This window comes from Borostomias antarcticus (assembly GCF_949987555.1).
Source record: "Borostomias antarcticus genome assembly, chromosome: 2".
NCBI classification, from domain to species: domain Eukaryota; kingdom Metazoa; phylum Chordata; class Actinopteri; order Stomiiformes; family Stomiidae; genus Borostomias; species Borostomias antarcticus.
The window spans coordinates 25,221,708-25,243,899 of record NC_140235.1 but is presented as its reverse complement, the minus strand read 5'-3'; the positions used below and the strand labels follow the sequence as shown (position 1 = coordinate 25,243,899).

At 46.6% G+C, this 22,192-nt stretch overlaps 1 protein-coding gene across 1 annotated transcript in view; it reads right to left on the bottom strand.

Annotated features, from left to right (window-relative positions):
* Positions 1-22,192, bottom strand: part of l3mbtl4 (L3MBTL histone methyl-lysine binding protein 4) — a 62,199-nt gene that overhangs the window by 23,107 nt on the left and 16,900 nt on the right. Inside the window, exons 11-17 of the mRNA XM_084455901.1 lie at positions 20,390-20,475; positions 19,341-19,451; positions 15,899-16,013; positions 14,962-15,073; positions 7,011-7,187; positions 4,212-4,352; positions 1,960-2,054 (exon numbers count right to left, since the gene is read on the bottom strand). Coding sequence (XP_084312027.1) covers positions 1,960-2,054; positions 4,212-4,352; positions 7,011-7,187; positions 14,962-15,073; positions 15,899-16,013; positions 19,341-19,451; positions 20,390-20,475 — 837 coding nt within the window. The remainder of the gene's footprint in view (positions 1-1,959; positions 2,055-4,211; positions 4,353-7,010; positions 7,188-14,961; positions 15,074-15,898; positions 16,014-19,340; positions 19,452-20,389; positions 20,476-22,192) is intronic.

Genomic DNA, 22,192 nt, shown 5'->3' with positions numbered 1-22,192 from the left:
CCTTCCTGTTCTCCTCCTTCTGCTCCCCTCCTCATTCTCCTCTCGTCTCCCCGTGACTGGTTTGTATGTGTCTGTGTGTGTGTGCGCGCGCACCAGGTGTCACAATACTAACTGTAACCCAGATGTCCCCACAAGGATAGTGAAAGAAGAATTTTAAATTTTAAAAAAAATTACTAGTTTTGAGGCAAAGGTTAGGGTTTAGGTCTTGGGTTACAATTATGTTTATGGGTAGGATTAAGGGTAAAAGGTTGTGTAATTTGTGTTAAGGGTTAGGTTTAGGGGTTTTGGCGGTGGGGGGGGGGGGGGGTGTAGGGATAAGGTTAGGGTTGGATTAGGGGTTAAGGTTAGGGTGAGGGGTAAATGGTTAGGGTTTATGGCTAGGGTTAAGTTTAGCGGTCCCCACAAGTATGGTAACACAAACGCGTGTGTGTGCGTGTGCCCCCAGTGACAGCTGGGGTTGTGTGTGACCCTGTATTTCCTTGTGGGGAACTGCTGAGTGAAGCCCCCAGGAGGATAGGGATATCCTCATAATGCCCTCTGGCACTGTGTGTGTGTTCCACGCAGTGACAGGGCAGGCCATGGGAGGTGATGATGTCATCCCAGGTAAACCACTGCTGCCATGCCGATCAGCTGCAGTGGCCTGGATGTGATTGCCATGGCAACAGTCGCAATATATATGTGTGTGTGTGCATAACTGTATGTCTGGGTGTAGGTACAGTATATGTATGGGTGTGTATTTGTATGTAGGGTTAAAATATGCTGTCTCAGTTAAGTGGGCCTGAGTAGGACACTCCTCCGCACCCCCCACCCCTCGCTCTCAGCAGTAAACGGTAGGCATGTTGTAAGCAGAAAAGCTCCATAGCCTTTCAGATTAGAGGGAGACAGGAGCTAAGAGACCTGAACCTAAGACACTGGAGCAAAGAGACTAGGGGGAGCTGGAGACTGTAGCGTCTAAGAGACTGGGGCTACTACTGTAGCTCGGGAGGTAGAGCGGCCGGCTGAGGATCGCAAGGTCCCCGGTTCGATCCTGGCAAGACACTGAACCGTAAAATCGCTCACGTGTGGCACGGTGGCGCAGTACCTAGTACTGTCGCCTCACAGCAAGAAGGTCTCCGGGCTGTGGGGAGTTTGCATGTTCTCCCCATGTTTGCAATCAATCAATCAATAAATCAACCAATTAATCAATCACTCACTCAATCAATCAACCAATCAATCATTCATATAAAGTCTTCTAACTTTCTCTTTTATTTGCTGGTTTAATGGGTTGTCTGTGAGGGACAAGAATACCGTAGTAGTCTAAATGGTATTGTGAAAGTCTGCTCCAAGATGATTGGAGTTCAGCAAAGAGACTTTTGTTCCCTTCGGGAGAAACAGGTGGCTCAGAATGCAATAGGAATTATCAGCCGGCCTGACCAGGTTCTGTCCAGTGAATTATTTATAGGAACTATCCATCCATCCATCCATCCATCCATCGTCATCTGCTTATCCAGGGCCGCGTCTCGGAGGCATTAGTTCCAGCAAGGGGCCCCAGACATTCCTTTTCCTAGCAACATCAACCAGCTCTGCCTGGAGGATCTTTAGCTGCTCACAGGCCAGTGTGGAGATGTAATCCTGCCACCTGGTCCTGGGTCTACCCCGCGGCCTCCTCCCAGCTGGACATGCTTGGAACACCTCCCTAGGGAGGGGGCCAGGAGGCATCCTCACTAGATGCCCAAACCACCTCAACTGGCTCCTTTTGACGCAAAGGAGCAGCGGCAGTACTCGAGTCTCTCATGGAGGACTGAACTTCTCACCTGATCTCTAAGGGAGACACCAGCCACCCTTCTGAGAAAACCTTCCTTATAGGAATTAAAAAATGTTTTATTTATCTATTTTTGTACTGCTACTTGATGTTTTCCTGTACATGCACGCACGCACACACACACACACACTTGGCGTGACACCCGGAGTTCCGCGTACCTGAGATCAAGCTGCCCAGACCCAACTCCTCCTCGTCCTCCTCTTCATCCTCCTCCTCCTTCTTCACACGCAGGTACTTGGTTGACTGGGCAAGCCTGGACAGAAAGAGATGGAGGGAGAGAAAGAAGAGAGAGAGAGAATGAATCTCACTTCATCAACACTGTTTTTCAGTACCGTATCCGACAGAACCCAAATTAAACCAAAATACAAAACGAAACATGCGTAGGTGGAGCTGAGGAAGCGTAGTGTAGCTCACAGTGGTGCAGTGAGGAGCTGGGCTGTGTCGCTCACAGTTTTGTTTTACTGAGCCATTGTTTCTATTATAACTAGTTGTGGCAATGTTATTTTTGTTGACCTGCTCTGGCAATATTGACTATTTTCCATATTTACTGCAGAGAAAAGGCAGGAGAAGAGAAGCCTTTAGAGAGAGGACGAGAGAGTGAGAGGGTGAGAAGAAAATCCTTTAGAGAGAAAGGGAGAGGGTGAGAAGAGAATCCTTTACAGAGAAGGGGAGAGAGGGTGAGGAGAAGGAATGCTAAATGGAGGGAAAAGGAGTGTTTGGGTTGTAATGTTTTGTATGCTCACGTCAAACATTGGCTACGCTGAAGATTTATAATAGTTTGCGCTCCAAGACATCGTGCAGGCTGGCTACACCTAGGAATGCAGAGAGAGACATCCTCAAACATCCTGTCTCTCTCTCCCCGAGGCGCAGACGCTAGCTTGGCTGCTGTTTCACATTCTGACAGCTCTCCTAATCCTCAAACAGCTCAGAGATCCTCTTCATCATAGCACCTCATTAACCTTCTCTCCTCCGCCTCTCTCTCGTGTTCCTCCTCTAACCCTTCTCTCTTCCTCTCCTATCCCTCTCTCTCTCTCCCCTATCCCTCTCTCTCTCCTATCCCCCTCTCTATCCATCTTTCTGAGGATTATGTCATTATAGATCAGAGTCAACTAACATGAATGATTAAAAAGAGAGAGAGAGAGAAGGAGAGGAAGGTATCGGGGTCTCAACAAATTAAAAGGATTAATCAATAATCACAGACCTGTTGTAATTGAACTATTAATGGATCAACCTGAACTGCAGAGTGCATTCCTACATTATGGACTGCGGTGGCTTGCAGCAGAGAGAGAGAGCAAGTCGGGGTTAGGGTTCGACTTGGCGGGAGGGAGGGAGGGAGGAAGGGGGGGGGGGGGGTCGGAGGATAGAAGTCCCGGCGCAGGAGCGGAGAGGAGGGGTGGTGGAGAGGAGATCAGACAGGAGCAGAGAAGCAGCTGGGTCCATATCAGGCTGGTTACGCTGGTGCTAAAGTCGCGCCAGATCGTACCAATACCAGCGGTTACATAAGAACCTTGGACAGGTTTCGGGAGATCTGCAGCACTAAATGTGTCCTTCCACCACTCCCCTTCACACCTCGCATCACAGCAGCTTTATATAATCACCCAACCCTGCAGCCTAATCCTCCTCCTTTCCTCTCTCCCTCCTGCTCCTAACCCATCTCCTCTCTCCCTCCTCCTCCTAATCCATCTCCTCTCTCCCTCCTGCTTCTCCTCCTCCTCCTAACCCATCTCCTCTTTCCATCCTCCTTCAACTCATCTTAACCCATCTCTTCTCTCCCTCCTTCTCCTCCTCATCAGTCTCCTCTCTACTCCTCTCCCTCCTCCTCCTCCTAACCCATCTCCTCTCTCCCTCCTCCTCTTAACCGATCTCTTCTCTCCCTCCTCCTTCTCCTCCTAACCGGTTTCCTCTCGACGACGATTCCTAACCCATCTCCTCTCTCCCTCTTCCTCCTCCTCCTCTTCTTAACCCATCTCTTCTCTCCCTCATCCTTCTCCTCCTACCCCGCCTCCTCTCTCCTCCTCCTCCTAACCCATCTCGTCTCTCCCTCCTCCTTCTCCTCCTACCCGCCTCCTGTCTCCTCCTCTCCCTCTCTCCTCACACCTCATACAGTGGCACAATACAGAGTGCTTTACAAGAACATGAAAAAAAAAAAAAACAAAGGGAAAAAAAAAGAGACAGAAACCCAGGAGGATGATTAACTAAAAGAGCTGAATGACAAAAAAAAAAAAAACACAGTTACTCCCCCTCCACTCCCCCCCTGGCTTCCTCCTCCAGCTACAGCAGTGTTGCTGTGTTATGAGATCTCTAGCTCTATATATTATTCAGAGAGGCGGAGACTGGACTGAAGCAGAGAACTACTGCTCGCTGTGTGTGTGTGTGTGTGTGTGAGAGAGAGCATGCGTACTGTATATACCTGCTGGGCAGTCTCGTTCTCTTGCCCAGGGAAGACAGCAGCTTGTGTCCCTGAGACGCTGGCTCCTCCCTCTTCAACACGGCCACACCCCCTGGGGGCCGACCTCTCAGACGCCCTCCTGACCCCTCGAGCGCCCCCGACCTGGAGGGGAGGAACGGTGAATGTCAAGAAGGCTGTTTATACTTGGTACCTCTCCTCTGCTTCTCTCTCTCTTCCCTCCCTTTCTCTGTCCTCTCCATCTGCTTGCCCTCCCCTCCCTTTCCATAACTCAATGACACCGCATCCCTCCAGGGTTCTTTACACCTCATACAACACCTCTCACAGGCCTGCGTACCTTTCTATACCTCTTTCTCCCAGTCTCTCTGCAGCTCTCTCTCTTTCACCTCGGATGATATCATTTGACATCCTACATCATCTCTCCTCTGATAATATCATATTAACATCCTACATCCCATCTGATAATACTATGTTAACCTTCTACACCCCCTGTGATAATAGCATATAAACCTTCTACACCCCCTGTGATAATAGCATGTTAAACTCCTACTGTAAATCACCCCTGATAATATCATGTTAAACTACATCACCCTACACGGCGCGTAGCTCAGGAGGTAGAGCAGCCGGTGAGGGGTCGCAAGGTCCTTGGTTCGATCCCAGCTCCTGGCAGTGTGCCGAAGTGTCCTTGAGCAAGACACTGAACCCAAAAAACTCCAAGAGGACTTTCTTAACTTCCACTCCTACCTATCCGCTGAAAATTCTAACCTCTGCAAACTCTTTGAAACTTTCTCTTCTTTACTCCCACCCCCTACTCCTACTTCCTCCCTTCTCCCAGATGATTTCTCCAACTTCTTTGAAAAGAAAGTTATCAATATCGAATCTTCTTTCCCCCATCCCCTGGTCGACGCTCCATGCACCAACCACACCTCCCCACCCTCCCCCTCTCCATCCTCCCCCTCTTCCCTCTCTGCTTGCCCTCCCTTCTCCACATCCCATCTTACCCTACCTTCCTCTCTCCTTGTTACATCTAGCCGCCCCAGCATGTGCTCCCTAGACCCTGTCCCGTCCTCTCTCCTTCAGTCTATTGCCCCCAAACTCCTTCCCTTCCTAAACCACCTCATCAACACATCTCTCGTATCAGGATGCTTTCCCTCTGCTTTCAAGACTGGCAGAGTCACCCCCCTCCTGAAGAAACTATCACTTGACCACTTTGACGTCAAAAACTACAGACCGGTTTCCCTTCTACCCTTTCTATCAAAAACACTTTAACCAACTGCCCTTGTATCTCCACCAGAACAACCTCCCGGACCCCCACCAGTCCGGGTTCAAGGCTGGCCACTCGACAGAGATGGCCCTCCTTGCAGTGACAGAGTCACTCCACCCCACGAGAACTCTCTCTCTCTCCTCTGTCCTGATACTCCTATACCTGTCAGCAGCTTTTGACACTTTTAGACCACCAGGTCCTCCTCTTCACCCTCGAGGAGAAAGGCGTCACAGGCTCTGCACTCTCCCTGTTTGCATGCTACCTGACGAGTCACTCCTAGCAGGTGACATGGAGAGGGTCTGTGAGTAAGAACCACATAGTCTGACTACAGGAGTTCCACAAGGGTCTGTCTTGGGTCCTCTTCTTTTTTCCCTCTACACTACATCTCTGGGTTCTGTCATTCGCTCACATAGCTTCTCCTATCACTGCTATTCCAATGACACCCAACTGGCTCTGTCATTAACCTCTCTGACACACAAGTCGAGGCACGCATAACTGCGTGCTTGGTTGACATCTGGCCATCACCATTGACGACACAGTGGTGACGCCAACTCGGATTGAAAGAACAAACATTCAAAAATGTTTCTTTTACCATTTTGTAAAATGGTTTAAAAAAAAAAAAAAAAAAGGTACTGCTGAGTGAACTCTGAAAGCTATTGCGCAATGCGCATGTGCGACTCGGGGGGTGGGGGGACAAAAACAAAGCAAAAATCCCCTCAGGCTCTCCAGACGACAATAACGACAATTACATTTGTTGCCGACCATTTGTATTGTCGATTAGTCATCGATTAATCGACTAATCGTTGCAGCCCTATCCGTTACACGCTCTTGCAGATTCCTGCTCTAAAACATCAGGAGGATTAGCCCTTTCCTCACTGACAAAATGGCGCAGGTGTTCATCGAGGGTCTTGTCATCTCCCGCCTCCCCCGACTACTGCAACTCCCTCCTTGCTGGGGCCCCGGAGTCAGCCATTAAACCTCTGGAGCTGGTCTAGAAATCTGCAGCTTGCCTGGTGTTCAACCCTCCAAGTTCTCCCATACAACTTCCCTTCTCTGTCCACTACACTGGCTCCCTGTAGCAGCTCGCATCCAGTTTAAAACTCGGGTACTACTGTAGCCTACAGGGCAATGAAAGGAACAGCTCCCTCCTACCTCCAGGCCATGGTCAAACCCTACACCACCTCCCGACCACAACGCAACCTTTGGGCGATTGGTTGCCCCATCACTCTGAGGCCCCTGCGGTCGATCGATGTAGAGGTGGAATGAACTGCCCACTGACGTCAAGACAGCAGAGTCACTGCCCATCTTTCGCCACAGGCTCAAAACAAGAAGTACTACCAGGATGCTCCCTCTTAAGCACCTGTTGTATTTATATTTTGCTACTCTTGCACTTTGGCTTTAGCACTACACTAGATTATATGCTCTTAGACACTTGTTTAGAAAGGAGATGCACTTCCTCACGACTGTAAGGTAACGATTATGGGAGCCAAGGTCTGCGCTATGCCTCTACACACACACACACACAAGGCTACTCCCACCTGTCAGTGTGGTCGTCGAGGGGGGTGTCTGGCTGCTGGTCATCAGAGGGGAGGAGCCTTTTGGTTTTCTGGACGAAGTGGACGGGTACGAAGGTGATCTGCTTCTCCCCTCCCAGCCGGTCAGGCAACACCACCTCCTTCTTCATGTTGAGGTCAGAGTAGGGACAGCCGAAGGCACTGGGAGGAGGTGAAGGGAGGAGAAAGGCGTTGCAGATGGCAGTCAAGCCTGCAGAGACCCCGGAAAACTGCTGCACTCTCAGAAAGTGTGTGTGAGAGATAGTGAGTTGGCCCGTGCTGTCACAACCAATCACTGAGACACAGCAGCCAGAGTGACTGGGGTGTGTGTGTGTGTGTGTGTGGGGGGGGAGCTAACCCTGCCCAGTCTTGTTCAGGTCCAGGTGACAGCACAGAAGAAAGAAAGAGAGAGAGAGCCTGAGTGCTGTCACCTTTCCTTCCCTGATAATTAATCAGCCAAGCCAGCATCCAGCTGTGTAGCTGACACTCCACCACACTGCTGCAGCTAGCACTCTTTCCTCTCTCCACTCCTCTCTCCTCCACAGCTCCCCCCTCCCCTACAGAAGGCCCGGCTTTGTGGTCCAGTACTGCACCATGTCTCTAACCACAGCAACGGCCTTCTCTTCTTGTGTTCTATTTTGTCCCTGTACTGAATGTCCTGTCGGTAAGTAACTGTGTCGTCTGTCTTGATCAGCTCTCTCTTGAGAATGAGACTCTGTGTCCGAAAGAGATCACCTGTCTAAATGAAGGTTGAATAAAATAAATCGTAAAAATCCATTAAAAACAACCCTGACATGAACATGATGAAGAACGATGAGATGTCGGGACAGGGGGAGTGGAGGAGAGGTAGAGGAGAGACAGAGGAGAGGAAGGGAGTGGGAGAAGTGGAGGAGAGGAGGGGAGTGGGAGAGGTGGAGGAGGGGAGGGGTAGAGGTGGAGGAGAGGTAGAGAAAAGGAGGGTATAGCTGGGGCTACAAATTAGGGGGGCTGTAGAATCCTATGCTACAGGTATACTACATATCTATATAACTACCTGCTTAAACACTAACTAACTAACCAATCTAAACTTAACAAATCTAAAGTAAAAGACGCTAGCCACCATCACCAGGCCACCCTCGATGGCGCTCACATTTATATGGACAATATTAACTAAAGGGGCTGGGAAACAAATATAAGAATACACTATACAAAATAATAAACATTAACAATAAACACAACATGCTTAATAATAGTAATAACTAAAATGGCCTATCTAAATGGAGCTCTTGTTGTGGGGGGATATCTGAATTTCAGGTGTGGTGAAATTATCAATTGTGCACGTGATCTGGGCAAACGACGGCGATGGAGGATCCTCTTGAATGTCCAGAGATTGCTCACATCATCACATCTGGAGTTCGCCGAGCAAGAGAACGTGAAGCACATGTCCAGAATTAATAGACGATTCTGCAGCAGCGCCAGAAGATGTCGTCTCGCAAGCCAATGAAATAAAGAAAATAACAAACCAATAGGAATGGGGGGGGGGGGGCGGCATCTAAACTATGTCTGAATGATAAATTATACTGGGCCGAGATGAGGGACTGGTATACTTAAATTATTCTAGTAATTTATTTTATGCTAAATTCAATGACTAATCCTAGCAGATTAAATGTCTGAGCCTTCATAACAGAGGGAAAAGAGGAAGAGGTTAGGTGGAGGAGAGGAAGAGAGGTAGAGGAGAGGTAGAGGAGGGAAAAGAGGAGATGTACTGTGTGCGTGTGTGTGTGCTAGTGTGTAAGTTAGAAAGTAGAAGTAGGTGTAACTCTAAAGTTGAGTCCAGCTGCCAGTCAAGACCTGATATAAATGAGTTTACTCTATAGATGAGATGATTTATCCCCCGGCACACACACACACACACACACATACACATACACACACTCACACATGCCTCAGGTGGTCTATCATAGCCAGTTAACTCTTATCTCAAGGAAACACAACCAACATCATTTTCTCTTTATTTGTTCTCTAAATCATTTCATGCTTCATTTGCTGTGTCCTCCAGTCTTCCTCCACCTCTCCTCCCCCTCCACCCCTCCTCCCTGTCCTCTACCTCTCCTCCCCTCTCCTCTCCTGTTCTGCCTCTCCTCCACCTATTCCTCCAGTCCTCCACCTCTCCTCCAGTCCTCCTCCTCTCCTCTACCTCTCCTCCTCTCATTCCTTCACTCCTCCTCCTCTCCTCTCCTCCACCCCTCCTCCCTCTCCTCTACCTCTCCTATTCCTCCTCTCCTCCACCTCCCCTCCTCTCATTCCTCCAGTCCTCTCCTCACTGGAGAAATGAGAGGAGTGTGTCTCCTCCCTCTCCTCTACCTCTAGGAGAGGGGAGGACATGTAGAGGAGAGGAGGAGAGGTAGATGAGAGGAGGATGAGGAAGAGAGGTGGAGGAGAGGAGGACAGGGAGATGAGGAGAAGCAGAGGTGGAGGAATGAGAGGAGGAGGACAGGAGGAATGAGAGGAGGATAAGAGGAATAGGAGAGGAGGAACAGGAGAGGTGGAGGAGAGGTGGAGGAGTAGAGGAGAGGTGGAGGAGGGGTGGAGGAGGAGAGGGAGGAGGGGTGGAGGAGAGGAGGAACAGAAGAGGTAGAGGAGAGGGGAGGAGAGGTGGAGGAGGACTGAAGGAATGAGAGGAGGAGAAGAAAGGTGGAGGAGAGGAGGATAAGAGGAAGAGGAGAGGGAGGAGAGGTGGCGGACTGGAGGAATAAAGGTGGAGGAGAGACGGGACAGGAGAGGGGAGGAGAGGGAGGAGGGGTGGAGGGGGAGGAGAGGTGGAGGAAGACTGGAGGAACACAGCAAATGAAGCATGAAATGATTTAGAGAACAAATAAGGAGAAAATGATGTTGGTTGTGTTTCCTTGAGAAGAGTTAACTGGCTATGATAGACCACCTGAGGCGTGTGTGTGTGTGTGTGTGTGTGTGTGTGTGTGTGTGTGTGTGTTTGCAGGGAGCACAGTAAATGATCTCATCTATAGAGTAAACTCATTTATATCAAGTCTTCACTGGCAGCTGGACTCAAAGTCACTTCTATTACTTAACTTGAGAGTTACACCTACTTCTACTTTCTAACGTACACACTAGCACACACACATTTCAATTTCTTTATTGGATTTTCAATCAAAGATACGAATCAATATCAAAATCCAACAGTTGCAAGAGTCACACAACGCAGTTTAAGATCACATTCACATAATGTAGTCCCAGCAGGGAGATCAAAGCTATTTATGGATATAGGTAGCAGCATCTTTTCCATATGAAACAACTGCCAATGATGGCAAACACAGAACAGTAGGCTACTTGAATAAGTGTTTTGCTGATTTTTTTTGCCAGTCCAGCAAGTTGGAGTCCTCACACACACATTTTGTGTACGTGCCTTAAGCTGCCAATTATCAAAACTATAATTTTGCAATTATACCCACATGCAGAGATGGCATGAGCAAGTGGTTGATATTTTGATATTTTATAGCTAAAGCAAGTGTCCATGTACATGTCAAAAGAACATCCTATTTCTAAAATAAATACAGACTTGGTGGATTCATTAATCATGACAATATCCGGAGTATTAGGAGAGCTTTCGACAATATTGTTAAATGTATTGCTAAATTGGGATGAGGCAAACCAGTCAATTTGATCAGTTTCATTAATATGGAATTGTGTTTGTTGTCCAGTGGCATGGCGCAGTTCTTTCGCACACACACATACACACACACACACACACCACATACACACACACACACACACACCACATACATCACATACATTGCACACATACATACACACGCATCAGGCAGTCTATCACAGACAGTTAACTCTTATCTCAAGGGAAGACAACCAACATTGTTCTCTCCATCTCTCCTCCTCTCATGCCTCCAGTCCTCCACCTCTCCTCTACCTCTAGGAGAGGACATGTAGAGGAGAGGAGGAGAGGTAGACGAGAGGATGAGAGAATGAGGTGGAGGAGAGGGGAGGATATGTAGAGAAGAGGAGGGGAGGTGGAGAGGAGTGTCTGTGTTTACTGTCTGTGTTTATTCTATGTCCATGTTTACTGTGTGTCTGTTTACTGTGTGTCTGTGTTTACTGTGTGTCTGTGTTTACTGTGTGTCTGTGTTTACTGTGTGTCTGTGTTTACTGTGTTTACTGTGTGTCTGTGTTTACTGTGTGTCTGTGTTTACTGTGTTTACTGTGTGTCTGTGTTTACTGTGTGTCTGTGTTTACTGTGTGTCTGTGTTTACTGTGTGTCTGTGTTTACTGTGTGACTGTGTTTACTGTGTGACTGTGTTTACTGTGTGACTGTGTTTACTGTGTGTCTGTGTTTACTGTGTGTCTGTGTTTACTGTGTCTGTGTTTACTGTGTCTGTGTTTACTGTGTGTCTGTGTTTACTGTGTTTACTGTGTGTCTGTGTTTACTGTGTGTCTGTGTTTACTGTGTGTCTGTGTTTACTGTGTGTCTGTGTTTACTGTGTGTCTGTGTTTACTGTGTGACTGTGTTTACTGTGTGTCTGTGTTTACTGTGTGACTGTGTTTTCTGTGTGTCTGTGTTTACTGTGTGTCTGTGTTTACTGTGTCTGTGTTTACTGTGTCTGTGTTTACTGTGTCTGTGTTTACTGTGTGTCTGTGTTTACTGTGTGTCTGTGTTTACTGTGTCTGTGTTTACTGTGTCTGTGTTTACTGTGTTTACTGTGTGTCTGTGTTTACTGTTTGTCTGTGTTTACTGTGTGTCTGTGTTTACTGTGTGTCTGTGTTTACTGTGTCTGTGTTTACTGTGTCTGTGTTTACTGTGTGTCTGTGTTTACTGTGTGTCTGTGTTTACTGTGTGTCTGTGTTTACTGTGTCTGTGTTTACTGTGTCTGTGTTTACTGTGTCTGTGTTTACTGTGTTTACTGTGTGTCTGTGTTTACTGTGTGTCTGTGTTTACTGTGTTTACTGTGTGTCTGTGTTTACTGTGTGTCTGTGTTTACTGTGTGTCTGTGTTTACTGTGTGACTGTGTTTACTGTGTGTCTGTGTTTACTGTGTTTACTGTGTGTCTGTGTTTACTGTGTGTCTGTTTACTGTTTGTCTGTGTTTACTGTGTGTCTGTGTTTACTGTGTGTCTGTGTTTACTGTGTGTCTGTGTTTACTGTGTCTGTGTTTACTGTGTCTGTGTTTACTGTGTCTGTGTTTACTGTGTGTCTGTGTTTACTGTGTGTCTGTGTTTACTGTGTGTCTGTGTATACTGTGTTTACTGTGTCTGTGTTTACTGTGTCTGTGTTTACTGTGTGTCTGTGTCTGTGTTTACTGTGTGTCTGTGCAGGGCCGTCGCGATGGGCTGCGAGGCCTTGTGTGAACTTGGCACGTGAGGCCCATTCATGATGTCCCAGGTCTAATGACTGATTTGTTTTTTATCGTTCTTATCAGCCGCAGACGCAGTGAACCATAAACCAACTTTGGGTGAGCTCGGCACACGGGCTGCATCATAATTGGTTTGGTGCTCGTTTGAATTTTTAAGTTGAGAACTCTGGTGTGTGTCTGCCTTTAAAGTTTTTTGGGGACAATACCTTTTATGTATGTTAAGTGGGAAGGTTTCATAAGCTAAATACAACAAAAAAACTTTTTTCTTTTTTTTTTCTTCCAGGTTTGTATCCTTTTCTCACAGATTGACTAGTCTATTAGGCCTCGCGTGAGGCCCATCTTGCGCAAGGCCCTGTGTAACCACACAGCCCTGGCGACGGCCACGGCCCTGTCTGTCTACTGTGTGTCTGTGTTTACTGAGTGTCTGTGTTTACTGTGTGTCTGTGTTTACTGTGTGTCTGTGTGCCTGTGTTTACTGTTTCTGTGTTTACTGTGTTTACGGTGTGTCTGTGTTTACTGTGTCTGTGTTTACTGTGTGTCTGTGTTTACTGTGTGTCTGTGTTTACTGTGTCTGTGTTTACTGTGTCTGTGTTTACTGTGTGTCTGTGTTTACTGTGTGTCTGTGTTTACTGTGTGTCTGTGTTTACTGTGTCTGTTTACTGTGTGTCTGTGTTTACTGTGTGTCTGTGTTTACTGTGACTGTGTTTGCAGTGTTTCTGCTGCACTGCTGAAACAGAGCGCTGTCCCCATGTGGATACATAATTGTCCTCTCTCACCTTGCTGCCCTCTCTTCTTCGCCCTCCTGTCTCGCTATCCTCTCCCTCCCCTCTTCCCCTTCTCCTCCCCTTCCCCTCCTCTCTCTCCTCTACCTCTCCCCCTCTCTGCCCTCTACCCTTCCTCCCCCATCTTCTCTCTCTACCCTGGGACCGGTGGAAGACAGTACAAACACGTGCTCGTCCATGTGCATGTCGATACGCGGACAATCTGCATCATCAGCAGGACAGGCGAGTAGCTGCAGAGGCTGAGACCGAGGCTCAGATAGAGGCTGAGATTGGGAAGAGACCGAGGCTGAGACCGTGGAAGAGACCGAGGCTGAGATAGAGGCTGTGACAGAGGAAGAGACCAAGGCTGAGATAGAGGCTGTGACAGAGGAAGAGACCGAGGCTGAGATAGAGGCTGTGACAGAGGAAGAGACGGAGGCTGAGATAGAGGCTGACACCGTGAAAGAGACTGAGGCTGAGATAGAGCCTGTGACAGAGGAAGATACAGTATATTATTTTCTATTGATCCATAGAATGTTTTCTGTGTTCATTGTTTTCTGCATATTGATAATCAGGAGCTGAATAAGTCCTGACTCAGGCTGTGCCAGCTAAGCTCCCTCACCCATAATCATGACAAATGTAGAGTTTTAGAGCAAAGTCCAGCCTGCTGAGCTCTGCAGTAATACCTCCTCCACAGCTCTGCTGTCCTGACTGACTGGGCGCTTTAATAAACCCATCTTTAATATGCACCTCCAATGATTGAGTTCAGTTGAGTTTCAGTGTGTGTGTGTGTGAGAGAGAGCGAGCTCAAATTTGTTTTATTGTAATAAGATACCTGTAATAGTCATATCACCCAATATTATTATCACAAACCTCGCAACCTATCACAAACGTCACAACCTATCAACATGACACTCAGGGCAATTAACAGAGAAATCATCCCATAATAGCAGCAGTTTCCGGGGAGTTGAGGAGTGAAGGAGAGGAAGATTGGAGGAGAGGACAGCACAGCTAGCCTCGTCTACAGGGAGTGCTAACAGGGAAGGGTTTCTGAAGGCTGCGGTTTTTGGACTCCATGTTAATGTAATGCATACTTTATGCAAACAAGATGTTAATTAGTCCCTGTTTCTATAGAGGACAGTTCTGCCCCCTTCAACCTTAGAGACGAGCACTACAGCAACAGAAAAACACCCTCTCTCATCAGGACCTGAACAGGCCTGCCCGGTGCGCTCTCTCTCTCCCTCTCTCCTCTCTTTCTCCCTATTTTTATCTTTCTATCTCTCTCCATCTCCTCTCTCCCTCTCTCATCTTTCTTCTCTCCCTCATTCACACCTCTCACTTCACCCTCCCCCTGCTCTTTAGTCAGTGTTGATTGCATCCTTCATTTACAGAGCTGCTGCTGCCACTGTTCTGGACTCACTGTCCATCTTCATTCTCAAAACTATACTAGTGCGTTTATATTTAATATTTACCTGTGGTGTCCCGTCTACTTACTTGTATGTTTATATTTACCTGTGGTGTCCTGTCTACTTACTTGTATGTGTATATTTACCTGTGGTGTCCTGTGTATGTATGTGTATATTTACCTGTGGTGTCCTGTCTACTTACTTGTATGTGTATATTTACCTGTGGTGTCCTGTGTATGTATGTGTATATTTACCTGTGGTGTCCTGTCTACTTACTTGTATGTGTATATTTACCTGTGGTGTCCTGTCTACTTACTGTATGTGTATATTTACCTGTGGTGTCCTGTCTACTTACTTGTATGTGTATATTTACCTGTGGTGTCCTGTCTACTTACTTGTATGTGTATATTTACCTGTGGTGTCCTGTGTATTTGGCTCCTTTGATGTGTCCCACCCCCCTGCAGCCTGGTGTAGGACACACCCCCTGGGCGGAGCTAGGCTTGATGTCTGAGGGTCCTGCTGCAGCTGGAGACGCACACAAACACACACAATTAACAACCACAGTTAATAAACACAAACACACACACACGCACAGTTAAGACTAAGACACGCGCAGACACACGTGCAGGGTGAACGCAGGCCAAGCCAGACAGAGGGCCCCCTGTCTCTACGATCCACACTGCTCTAACATCTCTCCAGCAGCTATGCATCACTCTCTCTCTCCCCATCTCTCTCGCTCTGTCTGTCTCTATCTGATTTATGGCTGCTAGCTGGACTGAGATGAGGGGTTTACTGCAGTGTAAAACCTGCAGTATGTAGCAGGTGATACATCAGCCCAGCCCAGGTGTCACGCAGATGTGAGTGTATCTGGCAGACAATTAAGATAACATACATGTAGGTATGGCTCTAGTGTGTCCATGTATGTATGCAGCTTTAACCCTATGACCTGTAGGAACCCCAGGACTCTGGAGCCCCAGGACTGCTACAGGAATCCTAGGACTCTTATAGGAACCCCAGGACACCTATAGGAACCCCAGGACTCGTATAGGAACCGCAGTAGTAAGTAAGTAAAAATTATTTATATACCTGTAGCACTTCTCACAGAGAGGACTCACAAAGTGCTTCACACAGGTTAAACAAAGAATCAAGAAAAAAAACAAGTAAACAAACAAACAAAAACAGGAAAACAGTCATAAACATAGTCAAAATAAATCAACAAACGCCTGTCTAAACAGAAGCGTTTTTAGCTGCTTCTTAAAAATGTCCTAAGGAAGAGAATTCCATAATCTAGTTCTGAGGAAGGCTCTGCCCCCCCCCCCACACACACACGACGAGGCTTGAAGTGCTCACAGAGGGGGGGCTCCAGGGGGTGTCCGGTGCGGGCGCACCAGCCCACAGGGTGAAGGTCCGGCAGGTCTGAGTCTACCCACGCATCAAACCTCTCCTGCCAGCCGTCAAAATGGATCTGGGAGGGGGAGGGGGTGAGAGAGTGAGCTGGAATGTGCTGGAATCTTCATGTGGATTGAGACACAAGATGAGAGGATAATGTCGAGCAGCTGTTCTCTGGGTGGTTCTCCTCTGCACCAGATCTGCTCCTAGTCTGGCACTCTCTCCACAAACACAAAGAGAAAACAGCATGAAATATTCATCCATACCCAATAAAAGGACCCAGAAAGAGGAGAGAACATGAATTTATGGGATCACACACACACATACACACACACATACACACGCGCATACACACGCGCATACACACGCAAGCGTGCACACACACACACTAGTGTTGTCACGATACCAAAATTACAAGTTCGATACGATACCTGCAAAAAATGTCTCGATACCGATACTGAAACGATACCACAACAAAAACCTAAAACATCAGGAAAAGTCGGCTAATGGAATAATTCGCCTTATTCAACAATAACAACTGCCGTTGTTTTCGCGTTTGGAAGTACATGGGAGTGAATGCAGCTGACGGCTAACTATGGCTCATTCACCTCCATGTATTTCCAAACATGAAAACAACGTTTGAAAAACAATCAGAGTCTGGTAATGATGAGTTTGTAACCCTGATAGTGTATTCAGCCTGTTATTTTGACTATTTTGGTTCTTGAAGTGGTGTTTTTACAGTGAACTTTTAACATTGAAGTCAACGGGCACTACCGCATCCGCACCCCCAATTATGTCAGACTGACCTGAGGTGAATAAGGTGAATACAATGTCAGGTTTGTGTCAATGTCAGCCTACTGATCTCAGTGTTTGCTGTCTGCTGAGGCGGAGCAGGAATGTGAACTGTTTAAACTAAATAAATATTTAGTTGTATAATTGTATTAATTAAATAAATAACTAAAAACTTGCCTTATATAATAATTAGCTTGGGATGCTACAATTATAAACTGAAAGTGTCTGTTTTGCTCCACTAGTCTGACACTCAAATAGAATTGCTATTCAGATTCAGGGGCGGGAGCCAGGCTACTGATCCCTCTCCTTCACTCTCTCCGCGCGTGCAACAGAGTGGGTCGCAGCCTCGCAGCACAGAGCAAGTGGGCATTACGAGCTCCAGAGTTTACAGATTGCCTCATTGATGTTATGAGGTTCCCCAGCTGTTAGCCTTGGGTTTAACTCTGAAATATTGCCAAATAGGCGCCTTTGCAAACGTTCTTTGTAAACTACAAAAATAGACAAGACAAAAATAGGCTATAGGCTATACAACATTGATAAAATAGACTACGGGTTTCCTGATTATATGATTTATTTTAAGACTGATGCCTGATTGCTTCCATACAGCCGCCCGCGGGACAGTATTTTGAGCAGGATGCTGCTGACCAAAGTCCAAGCTCTATCTCTCTAAAATTCATGGTTGCGCAGCATTGTAAAAAGTATCTATCTTTATTTCATTTTGTTAGGATATTCTATTCGATGTGAATGTTTTACTATTCTAATCGGTTCTATCTTATTCTTGTATGCATTATAATAGTCAAAACGCAATGTCCAAAGACACAGCAGCAACATTATATAGGTTAATTTAGACAAAGTGCCATCTCCATACACTAGACTTCGAAAAGATTTTTAAGTCTGACACCCTCTCACATCTAGATGTGGAGATTTAGTTACAGACTATACGATTTTGCAAAGACTGACTAAAAAACTAAAAACTTCAGATAATATTAAACATGTTTGATTTTACTAGAACTTCAAGATAAAAAGTGAGTGATTTAGGATTGCCACCTCAAACGGGGAGCGCGATCAGACTCTAGCAAAACTCATTATTTTATTCAGACATTGGAAAGTGCATTTATTTAAATAATTTGGATGAATGGACAAAATGAGAGGTTATTATGGAATATGATCCAGGGTAGACCAACTTGAGGTCGAGTGAAAGCGAGTTGAGTGCAAGCGCCTGGTCTAAGCCTACATCAAAAGAAACAACAACAATAATAATTACAAATGCTGAATAACGAATTAGGCCTACTACTGTAGTTAATACTCACTATAAGGAGTAGGATCACCCTAATTTGGAAATGTAGGCCTGAGAACAGGCTAACCAATATTTCATTTGGTTGAAGACAGGCAAACCTAAATAAATGCATTTGAAACAAATTATTTTCTTAGATAACTGTCAAGGTCTGTTTACAACAGGCACTCGCATGCTTGCTGTGTTGCGAATGGTGTTGCGATAGGGTTTCCATGTAACCCCGATAACTTCTGGCAATGCTGATAAAATGTTAAGTGTAACTAGGATGTCACTCTCGTTCTCGTTGTCATTCTCATTCCCAAAACGGCGCTGTGTAACCCAGGCCTGAGAGAGACGCACACACAGTGCCCCGACACAGCCTCGAGGCAACTCGGAAACACGGCTCATTTTTAAAGTAGGCTACCAGTACAAATAAAATGAGGTATTGTACCGTTTTTGACGGCAGGGTATCGCGGTACAGTGTATTGCATGGTTGGATTGTCCTAGTGTAATACAATACAATCATGACTGTGCTTCCCACAGTTCTCTTATCCCACCTTCCACCCCCCAGTCCTATGCAGGTCTGTGTATTGATGCTCTATGAAAACACATTACTAGCCATCTGCTGACAAGCTCCAACTCATAACCACATAACATGCACTGCACACACGCACGCGCAGCACGTTTCATTTGACCCAGAGGACTTGCTCCTAGATCACCTGGTAGAGGCTTTGATGGGAGAGGTGTCCGGAGCCAGCCAGCTATTATTAAGATGGATGGATAGCTGTGTGTGTGTGTGTGTGTAAGATGGATGGCTGGCTGTGTGTGTGTGTGTGTGTGTGTGTGTGTGTGTGTGTGTGTGTGTGTGTGTGTAAGATGGATGGCTGGCTGTGTGTGTGTGTGTGTGTGTACAAGTATCTGTGTGTGTGTATGTGAGAGAAAAAGACAGATAGACTGTGCGTGTGTATGTGTATTTGTATGCGTTTGAGGTGTGTGTGTACAGTTATGTGTCTGTGTGTGTGTATGTGAGAAAGAGAGACAGATAGACTGTGCGTGCGTGTGTGTATCAATAAGTCGATATCCTCCAGTGACCAAGCTGTGAGAAAGGCGTTCAGAGGTAATGCCGTCTGTCTGATGATGAAATAAAGGATTCATCAGTGTCAGACGGTGTAGATCACAATGCTAGACACACACACACACACACACACGCACACACACACACACGATACACCTCAAACACATGCCTCACTCACCCGCAAGCATGCATGGATGCACGCACACGCGCACACACACACATACCTACAGTACACACACACACCTCAAACACACACAGCCTACCTTGACTCTGTAGTCTTCAATGTCTGTGATGGTGGATACTCGTATCAGCATGGGGTTTCTTCTGTCCACTGCCTCCAGCTTCATGTTCACCTGGAAACCATGAGGGGGCCTCTGGGATAGGACAACACACCTGTCAATCACTATACACAACACTCCAATAGGAAGAGAGGCCTGTCAATCACACATCCGCAGGGTTGGGATTTCTGTAAGGCACCAATCTTAGTGGAAACCATGTGAGGCTGAGAGGAGCAGCAAGAGATCTGGTTTTCTTTCTGGACTGGAGAGGTGACATTCAGAAACACTACGGCTACGCTTACACAAATAAATTGTTTAATTATAAAACATGTACTGTAACTTTTGCTACGTTTAGGCGTAGCGTCCACACTACTAAATTGAGTGGTTACCTAAAAGAATATCTGTTTGAATGTGTGTGTGGGAAAGAGATCTTAGGCTAGACCTTAAGTAGGCTATCAAACAAGACCTTTTATTATAGGAAGCACAATTCCACCTCAGTTCAAGCAAAGAAATCTCTGGTCTTATTTTGCGCCATTGCTGTTCTGCCTCCGTAGTATTTTCTGCAACATACCAGATGTAGCCTTACAGTCAGATGCAGCCTAGCTACAGCCAGTCACATGTTGGCAAGAAACAGAAAAGTCAATCCTCTTAGCAATATTGGGTTAGGGAGGCAGGACGTAGTAGTAGAAAAAGAGATCTGTAAACCATTTGTGTGTCAAATATACTGACTAGACACTGATGGACAACAGTGGTTTTATTTTTTTGCTCAAAATTATTGCTAGGGACAATTCAATAGTCACAGAGTAGACAATCTGCTTTCTGTTTACACTGGCAAGCGCATGCCCATACTGTACGTGAATTGTCATGTGATAGGAGTTTTCAGGAGTGTTAGAATGGACAGAGATTATATCTGAAACGGTGCTAAAAGGCTCATGTGGACTGAGCTTTTGGTTTAAAACGCCATTTAAAAATGAATGGAGTTCATGCTGTGCAGTGCATGTGCAGTGTGTGTGTGTGTGTGTGTGTGTGTTTACCATTGTGAACGCCTGGATGGGAACTGCTGTGCAGCCATTGTCTTCTAAATACTCCTCCCACAGGAAATGTTCTGGATTGGGATGTCCTTGAACAAGAACCATAACACAACCCGATTAAAACACGGGGATTCTCTTTATCCCCCTCTCACACACACACACACACACACACACACACACACACACACACACACACACACACACACACACACACACGTACACGTACACACACACGCGCTATGCATGCACATACTGTATACTGTACACACAGATGGCTAGAACATATGTGTAGAGCATGAGTACTGCAGACATAGATAGGTCCTTTATTTATCCCCAATGGGAAATATTCTGGGTGAGAGCAATACGGTCGCGCTTGATTTGCCTTACACCTCATAACACACACGCACACACAAACACGCGATCCGTTCTGAGAGAGGAGAGCGATCTGTTTTGTTCCTGCATGTTTTTGTGCGTGGCTGTAAGCAATCGCACCTAGACAAGAGGCAGTGTTTTTTTCTGCATGGCTGTAAGACAGTGCACCTAGAATAGCGTTTGTCCGGTTATCACTCCCTCCCTCCATCCCTCCGGTCAATAATATAAAATAAAGAAGGACACCAAAATCAACCTGCCGATCTCCACTGCACAAGTAGAGTAGCGGTGAAATCATAGGACTCCCACCCGGGAGACGGGGGTTCAAGGCCCCAGTGGGGAGGACTTTATGGGACTATACCCCAAACCTCCACATGTTCATCCTTTCACTCCAACCTTTACCCCTTTCCTTATAGCTCAGATCCTGTCCCAACCCAACCCTTATTCTAACTCCAACCCACACTAGGGACTGGAAGAAGGACACCAAAACCAACTCGCCGATCTCTGCTGCACAAGTAGAGTAGTGGTGAGAGCATAGGACTCCCACCCGGGAGACGGGGGTTCAAGACCCGGTGGGGATGACTTTATGGGACTACACCCCACACCTGCACACTTTCATCCTTTCACTCCAATCTTTTTATCCCTTACCTTTGTCCAGAAACAGAAGTTGAACCAATTGCAGCAAAATAGCTAACATTACAGGAATCATCAGTGTAACTGCTTTAGCCACTGACCGCTACCATTAATGTTATGGAAGTTGCTGCTAGTTGTTGTGAGCTCATGAGCTAACTGGCTATCCCGCTCTTATTGTGCTGGATTAGAATTGGAAGCATTGGAACTGATGTGTCCAGACGACAAGACCTATCTTAATTTATCAGACATTATTTCATGTCATTTCACACAGCTATTTCAGTGGCGTGACTAGCTTCCCATGGAAACCCATGTGAGCACATAGAAAGGCCCATGAGACAGCCCACCTGAGCACTGACAGGCCTGGGGAAAACGCCCCCTGTGACAACAGCACCGCATGCGGGAATTGAACGAGGCTGTGTATCGAGCCACACTGTTATGTAATGTTATGCTAGTGAAGCAGTATAGGTTGGTGTAGTCTGGCAATACCAGACTTTCGAGATCTCCGTCTACGAAAGTCTGGAAACATCTCCTTTGAAAATCTTCGCTAGAACATCGCCGACAACCGACGCTACCAATCAGAGGCCTACTGGGGAATCAAAACAAAACATTCGCCGCCCCATTAGGAAGGACCACCCTAAAGACTTTTTTTTCAATCTCTCAAATTGTTTCCACCCACTTTTAGCGACAAAATCGTAAAATGTAATGGTGTTAGAGAAGCAGTATGGGAATGGTGTTGCTAGGGAGGCAGTCAGGCAGTTAGAGGCTAGAGGCTTGTAACCACAGTATCATCTCTTCCTCTGGCCT